This window comes from Gracilinanus agilis, chromosome 3 (genome assembly GCF_016433145.1).
Source record: "Gracilinanus agilis isolate LMUSP501 chromosome 3, AgileGrace, whole genome shotgun sequence".
Lineage (NCBI taxonomy): Eukaryota > Metazoa > Chordata > Mammalia > Didelphimorphia > Didelphidae > Gracilinanus > Gracilinanus agilis.
In genome coordinates this window covers 520513585-520521939 of record NC_058132.1, presented here as the reverse complement: position 1 = coordinate 520521939, position 8355 = coordinate 520513585, and the positions used below count along the sequence as shown (strand labels likewise).

Sequence of the window (8355 nt, the reverse complement as noted above, 5' to 3'; positions counted from 1 at the left end):
ATATCTCCCAACAACTAATCATCAACCCACACCACCAGCAACCAACCTCCAACAACCAACTCATGCCCAGCAGCCCTCACTCTCAGCAACTGACAGACCTAACTGTCAGCAACTGACAGCCCCAACCAACTGTGTCTGGCCCAGCAAGGGGCTCCCTGGTTCCTACTTCCTATCACTGTGGGCTGGTTTATCCCTTCACATCTCTATGGTAAGAGGACCTCCAGGTCCCCTATTAAATTAAAAAAGGAATAAAGAATTCCTTTTTATACTAATATAATACAAATGACAATCCTACTTAAATTAATTTACTTATCCAGTGCCAAATCAACCCAACTACCAAAAACTTTTATAGAGCTAGAAAAAAATAACAAAATTCATATGAAAGAACAAAAGATCAAGAATATCAAGGGAATTAATTAAGGGAAAAAATAAGAAGGCTGGTGGTCTAGCAGTAGCAGACCTAAAACCATACTATAAAGCAATAAAACAATCTGGTATTGACTAAGAAATTGAATAGTGGATCAGCGGAGTAGATTAAGGGTAAGTGACTTTAACAATCTAGTGTTTAATAAACCCAAAATCCCAGCTTTTGGGACAAGAACTTACTATTTGGCAAAAGCTACTGGGAAAATTGGAAAAGAGTATGGCAAAAATTAAATATAGATCAATATCTCATATCCTATACCAAAATAAGGTCAAAATAGGTATAAGATTAAGACATAAAGGGTGATATTATAAGTAGATTAGGGGAACATAGAATAGTTAATATGTCAGATCTATGGAGAAGGGAAGAATTTATGGCCAAATAAGAGACAGAGAACATTACAAGATGTAAAATGAATATTGATTATATTAAATTAGAAAGTGTTTCCACAAATAAAACCAATGTAACCAAGATTAGAAGAGAAAAAACAAATTGGGAAAATTTTTATAACAAATTTCTCTGATAAAGGACTAATTTCTAAAATATATAGAGAACTAAGTCAAATTTATAAGAATACAAGTCATTCCCCAATTGACAAATGGTCAAAAGATATGAATAAGCAGTTTTTAGATGAATAAATCAAAGCTATCAATAATCATATGAAAAAAATGTTCTAAATCCCTCTTGCTTAGAGAAATGTGAAATAAAACAATTCTGAAGTACCGCCTCACACCTATCAGATTGACCAATATGACAGTAAAGGAAAGTGATAAATGTTAGAAGGGATGTGGCAAAATTGAAATACTAATACATTGCTGGTGGAGTTGTGAACTGATCCAACTATACTGGAGGGCAATTTGGAACTATGCTTAAAGACCTATAAAACAATGCATATCGGTAGTACTGGGTCTATGTCCTAAGAAGACTTATAAAAAGGGGAAAGGGCCTACTTGTACAAAAATATTAATAGCAGCTCTTTTTGTGGTGGCAAAGAATTGGAAATTGTGAAAGGATGTCCATCAACTGGGGAATGGCTGAACAAATTGTGGTATATGATAGTGATGGAATACTATTGTGCTGAAAGGAATGATGAGCAGGATGAGTTCAGAAAGAGCTGGAAAGACCTACATGAACTGATGTAAAGTGAAATAAGCTGAACCAGGAGAACATTGTATACTAACAGCAATAATGTGGAATGATAACTGTGATAGACTTAGCTACTCTCAGCAGTTCCGTGATCCAGGACAATCCTAAAGGATTTATGACAAAGAATGCTATCCACCTCCAGAGAAAAAATTGTTGGAGTCAGAATGCAGATGAAAGTATATGAATTTCCAATTGTTTATTTGGGTTTTTGTTTTGGGGTTTTTGTTTTGTATGATTATTCACTTACAAAAATGAACAATATGGAAATGTTTTGCATGATAATACATGTATAACCCTGTTAGAATTGTTTGCTAGCTCTGGGAGGGGAGAAGGAAGGAAGGGAGGGAGAAAACTTGGATCATATAACTTTGGAAGACTTATGTGGAAATTTATTACACATAATTGGTAAAAAAATTTCTTGTTTGGTTAAGAATTCATGAATGTGAATATCTGATAGTGTTCTCTTCTGATTTTAAAAAGTGGCATGCCTTTAATATTTAGGTTGCGTATTCAATATGAGCTTATTTTGGCAGGCAGTATTAGACATTAATCTAGTCCTAATGGCTTCAAGTATTTGAAGACATGTCATATAGGAAAGGGATTGAAATGATTCCATTTGGCCCTAGAAAGCAAAATCAAGAGTAATAGGCAGAAGTATTAAAGAGACAAATTTAGATATCAGGGAAAAACCTCAACAGCTTCCTATTAGAACTGCCCACAAGTGGAATGGATTACTTTAGGAGTTGATGAGATTCCCCTCAACTCTTGGAAGCCTTTGAGACTAGAGGTTGGATGATCATTTGTTGGATATTTTATGGTAAGAGTTCTTTTTGTATATTTCTTAGAGTTAATAGCTACTGAGATCCTTCATGCAAAAAAGTTCTATATGATTCTATCTTTCTTGTCTTTTAAATTTTGTACTCTGTTTTTTGGTTAAACTTCTGCACTGAGCTCTGATCTCTGATCTAATGACATCCTTTGCCTTCTTTTGTAGTGTCTTTTCTCCTGTACCATCCTAGAATTTCTTGTTGTTACTTCATGATATCATTGCAGAAATTAGTTTCCTTTATAGCATAATACTTTAATACTTATTCTTGTATTCTGACATGAGTTTGAGTTTTTATTCATTCTTTCTTCTGCCTTTGCTTTTTCCTCCTTGTGACATAGGTTTTTACTTAGGTTTTCTCACTTGGACATTTGGTTTTTCAATTTATTTTTTGCAATCCTAACCACTTTTCTCTAACTTCCCTTCTCATTCTTTGGCTCCTCCCCTTCTACTGGGGCACATCATCCCTGTGAGCTGGGCATCCTCAACTTCTTTGCACAGGGACTTTAGGGGCTGGAGTGAGTTCTGAGAGGAGATGCCTAGTCTGGCTAGAATTCCAATCTTTTTCCACCCAGGAACAGAATTTCTTCCTATATGCATTCTATGCTGCGTGTACTGCATGTTTTCTTTAGGTTGGAGAGGTTGTGGAAAACAAGTTTAGGTTGTGGAAAACAAGGGTTCCATCCATTTGATCATCACAAGATCTGGTCATTTCCATTTTAAAACCAGCATCATGTCCTGGAAACAAATTATTGGCTTTTCCAGTGAATTAAGGCAAGCAGAGGTTAAGCAACTTGCCCAGGGTTATACAGCTATAAGTGTGTGAGACTGGATTTGAACTCAGGTCTTTGTGACTCCAGGTCCAGTGCTCTATCCATAAAGCCACCTAGCTGCCATACCTATGCTATCTCAAATGGACTGTTGAATTCTTGACAAGAGTGACCATATTTGTAAAGAGTGTTAGATTAAATTTGGAGTCAGAGGATCTAGGTTCAAATCCTGCATCTGCTACTTGTAGAATGATGAGCAAAGTCACTTAAGCTCAAGTATAAGATGTGGGGGTTATACTATATGGATGACCTTAAAGGTCTTTTCTAGAGCCTAATAAAAAACTAATTATTTCATTCATATGTATCTTTATTGTTGAATGTATGGGAAGACAGATGTCTCTAAAGAGAACGAGATGATCATGGTGGCACTAAAGACAAATGTTATTCACTTAATAATTGATTATGACTCGTGCTGGTGGGCAGATATTTTCAGACAGAGCTTCCTTTACAAGTCTCCCAAGACCTATCCTACAGAGAACTAACTACTTTGCCTATTTACAATGTCTACTTTGTAGCATTTTATGGCCAATTTTGTCACATGCTATAGAAAAAGGATACATAATACACATATAAACACAGCCCTGATTCATCATTAGTTATCTTTTGAGGAAAATGACCCAGTTGAAAATTGATTGTTAATCACAGGATTTAACATCCATGCCAGGGTGATCTTTCAAATTATGATGAGAAATTAGAAGAGAGTACTAAGTCATATCCCTAAGGACGGGCAGATTTAACATGCCTGATAGAGTACATGATACTCTACAGCACATTTTCATGTGCTTATTTAGGAAAGATGGCATTTTATTCCAGATGAGTAGATTTCATTTTCAAGAGTGCTAAGATTGTTCATTTTACTACTTGTTCAGTTGTTTCAATCATGTTCCACTCTTTGTGACCCCATTTGAAGTTTTCTTGGCAAAGATAATTCAGTGGTTTGTCATTTGCTGTTCCATCTCATTTAACAGATGGAGAAACTGAGGTACACAGGATTTTCCCAGAGTCACACAACTAGTAAGTGTCAGAGGCCAGTTGTGAACTGAAGTCAGGCTTGGTGCTTTATCCACTGTGCCATCTAAATGCTTTTTAAAAAAAAGTATCTATAGAGAGTTAAAAAAAAGTTGCAGGTGATTAATTTTTGGAATGGATTGACAAGGCTACAATAGTGATAGATAGTTTTGTCATCATAGTGACTCTATAACTTCCATGATCCTTTTTCATAAACTGTGCTGTCACATAGGTGAATTTAAGTTTGGGGATCAATATTTATTGCACTTAAACATCAAGGAGGTAACTTTAGGTTAAATGATATTTAGTATGTCTCTGTACTTTCCAATTTCCTATTGAATCCTAGTTAGCCAAAAAAATTTATATATATATTTCCTTTTCTTATGAAATAAGAAAAAAGAAGAAAAAAGAGAAGCAGCTATATCTAACATATTACTTTGATGAAAATCTATTTGTTCCTTGTTATTTTTCTTCCAGGCAAAAATGGAGAAAATGAAGATGAACAGGTGGTCTCAGAGATCATGGCAAGATGTTTTTTTCCATCTCTGATAACAACCAGATCCTGGAAAGGTTTTCATTTTGCTGGACATGAGATAAGAATTACAGAAGCCACTGATTGCTATGGTGCTGTTGTCTGGCCATCGGTATTATTTTCAATATTAAAATTTTTTTTCAGGAAAGAGTGTTCTTGTTATGTAACAGAACATGCAGAGGAAAATAACGGGCACCATGATTCCCTACTTTGTCTTGGTAACTGAAACAACACTAACGTATAAATACCACACAATGGGGAAATTGCTTTTATCGGTCCCATTTCTGGTTTTTTGCAAGATTATTGTTGAACATCTGGAAGAAAGCACTGTTTAGATATTTAGTTTTTCATGACTCCAGGTGTTGAGTAGAAAATTAAAGTTTCTCCTTTCATACTAAACTAGCTATGTTCATTTCAAATAACTGAAAATAAATTCATTCATAGTCCTTTAAAAAGGCATCAAACTTCAAAGAAGTGATGTAGGGCAATTGCTAATCTACCTCACATGAAAACTAACCAGCAGTTAGCTCCTTATTCACGTGCTAAAGAGCCCTTGTACATAAAAGTTATTCCATGCCCTCCATCCTCTACCTTTGAAAACGGATTTTGAACCTAAATGACTGAATTTCATATTTTTTGATTATTCTAAGTTTTTGCTTATAGTTTCCTTTAAGGAGATTGGTTTATTTCATTGGATTTTTTTTGGTGAATCGATGCATATATGCTTGGGTGGAGAGTCCATGCAAAGCACATTTTTAGGTCAATAAAAGAAGAAATTTCATTTTCAGTTATGATTTGCTAGCACAATATTTCCTTTTTTTTCACTCCGCAGGCTCTCGTTCTCTGTCATTTTCTGGAAACAAATTCAAAGGAGTATAATCTGGCTGACAAAAATGTAATTGAAATTGGAGCTGGGACAGGACTAGTCTCAATAGTGGCAAGCTTACTGGGTAAGTGGGTACTTTTGATTGTCTAGAGTGAGGGGATCTAATGAAAAATAACATGAATGAGCATCACCATCTGGTGAAATATGTTGTGTACCTAATTATAACTTTTCAAACACTTTTGATAGGCTTCATCAGGCAGATCTGCCAACTTAAAAGTTAAATGTTAATAGCTCCTTCAGATTGTTTTGGGAAGGTAAAGTTATATGCCATTTAGTGCAAAGTCACAGAAATCATAAACCAACAGTGAGTGGGCAGCACCCCCTAAAATATCTGCCAAGTGGAAGGATGGGGAAGGAATTAGGGACAGGCATAATCTCTATCTGCTAATGATTTTAACATGCTGTGGATAGTAGCCAAATTCCCATGCCTTCTATATAGCTCTGCATTCCCTTTTGGGGACTGAATTCCTAATACTTTCTGAAGAAATACTTGTTTCAAAAACCATGCAAAAGGACTGAGAATGAAGCTTGTCTTCCCATAATTTGCTTCTACTTCTACTATTTGCACTTGGAATTTTTCTTTAGTTCATTTTCACTTTGCCTTTGCTAGTACCCTGTTCTCTGGATTCCTCTCCTTTTTTCATCTAGCCATGTATACTGTGCTATAGATGTGCCTAAGTCTGTTTCAATTTTTCTCTTTAGATTAGAAAAAAAATTGGTCGCCTTAAGTTATTCTCATTTTTTTATGTACAGGTGTTAATCTGTCTTGATTTTGGTGAGCTTCAGAAGTACATATCTGGCACTCTAAAAACTTGAGAGGGCCCCAGGTTTTAGTGATTTGTATCTTTCCAGCTGGCCAAATGACACTCTTAAAGTCACGTCCAACACCCAAGAAGCTATTGTGCATTAAAATTCGTTGCACGAAACTGAATCTCTAGAGTAAAAATAAAAGCAATAGCTAATATTTATATGGCAGCTTAAATTTTACCAAGTGCTTTACATTCATTGTCCCTTTAGTCCACATAACAATTTTGTGAAGTAGTTGCTATTACTATCTCCATTTTATAGAAGAGGAAACTGAAACTGAGAAAAATAAAGTGGCTTGGGAAGGATTACGTAGCTAGTAGAAGCTTTCGAACACAGATCTTCCTAATCCCAAATCCTATAGTCTATGTACTCTGCTATCTAACTCCCAAACATTTGATTTGTACCCATAAGTTGCTGACTTAGGAGGTAGATTTAGCAAATTGGATGTCCATTATTTTCACAGAGTTGAAAGTGAAAATACAAGCCGTGGATCCCCTAAATATGCTACTATGAGCTCAATTTGGTAAGATCTGGTAGTCTTTGCTTAGGTAGGCAATTGGTAAAGAATCCGTGTGCCCCTGTAACTGTTAGTTACTTTCACCATTTCCATAGAATAATTGCCACTATTTTTAACACCATTCATTGAAAAGATCCTTTTTCCTAGCCTATAGTAGGCACATATGGAAAAAACCTAGTTAAATAGTTATTTTTAAATCTGTCTTTTACTACTATGGAAGTCTAACATTTTGAATTGTCAAATGCTACTTGAATACGCATTTGGTGAATGGGCTTTCATTGCAGTGTATGTTATTGGAGTTCTTAGGCCCATGGGGAATAAAAGCTATTGAATCTTTTGGGGTATTCTGGATGTGGATATCATTGACTATTTTACCCCATACTTAAGGGGTGACTTTTACCGCTGTTCCTTTGTGTTACAGGTGCTCGAGTGATTGCCACAGACTTGCCCAATTTACTTGGAAACCTTCAGTATAATGTTTCCCGAAACACCAAAATGAAATGCAGGCATCAGCCTCAGGTGAAGGAGTTATCTTGGGGAATGGCTTTAGAGGAGAACTTCCCCAAATCTTCAAACCATTTTGACTATATTCTAGCCACAGATGTTGTATATGCCCACCCCTTCCTGGATGAGCTCCTGACCACCTTTGACCACCTATGTCAAGATACCACGATTATCCTCTGGGTCATGAAATTTAGGTTAGATAAGGAAAATAAATTTGTGGATAGGTTTCAGGAGCTGTTTGACCTGGAGGAAATTTCTAATTTCCCTAGTTTGAACATAAAATTATATAAAGCTATGAAGAAAAATTGTAGGAGGGCATGATACTCTCAGATAACAATCTGAAAATACTGCCAAGATATACCCAGGTAGGTAAAGGAGGGGGACAAAGGCCATTTTTCATTTGCCTGTAATCTGTGCCTCTATTTTATCTTCTTTCATTTGCTTCTAAACCCTCTGCAATCTGATTTCTGACCTCATCATTTAACTGAAATTGCTCTCTGCAAAGTTTCCAGTGATCTCTTAATTGCCAAATCTAATGGTCTTTTCTCAATCCTGACTTCTGACTTCACTGTAGCATTTGACATTATTGATCACTTTTCCCTAGGTACTTTCCTCTCTAGGTTTTTGTGACACTGCTTTCTCTCTTTTTTTTTTCTGGCTGACCTCATATCTATTTAACTGTACTTCTGAGACTCCTTTGCTACTTCCTTAACTATGTCATGCCACACTGACTAAGTGTCCCCCAAAGCTATGTCCTGGGTCCCTTTGTTTTTTTTTTCCTATATGCCAGTGGGTCTTAACCTAGGGTCCATGAAGTTCTTTTTTAAAATACCTTGACAACTTTTCAATATAATTGGTTTCCTTTGTAATGTTAT

The 8355-nt window shown here is 35.9% G+C and overlaps 1 protein-coding gene across 2 annotated transcripts in view; it reads left to right on the top strand.

Moving 5' to 3' along the window:
* Positions 1-7969, top strand: part of LOC123239866 (protein-lysine methyltransferase METTL21E-like) — a 20952-nt gene extending 12983 nt beyond the window's left edge. For both annotated transcript variants that reach the window (XM_044667181.1, XM_044667182.1), the window contains 3 exons: positions 4712-4878; positions 5599-5716; positions 7398-7969. In XM_044667181.1, coding sequence (XP_044523116.1) covers positions 4712-4878; positions 5599-5716; positions 7398-7801 — 689 coding nt within the window. In that variant the 3' untranslated portion in view covers positions 7802-7969. The remainder of the gene's footprint in view (positions 1-4711; positions 4879-5598; positions 5717-7397) is intronic.
* Positions 7970-8355: the final 386 nt, after the last annotated feature.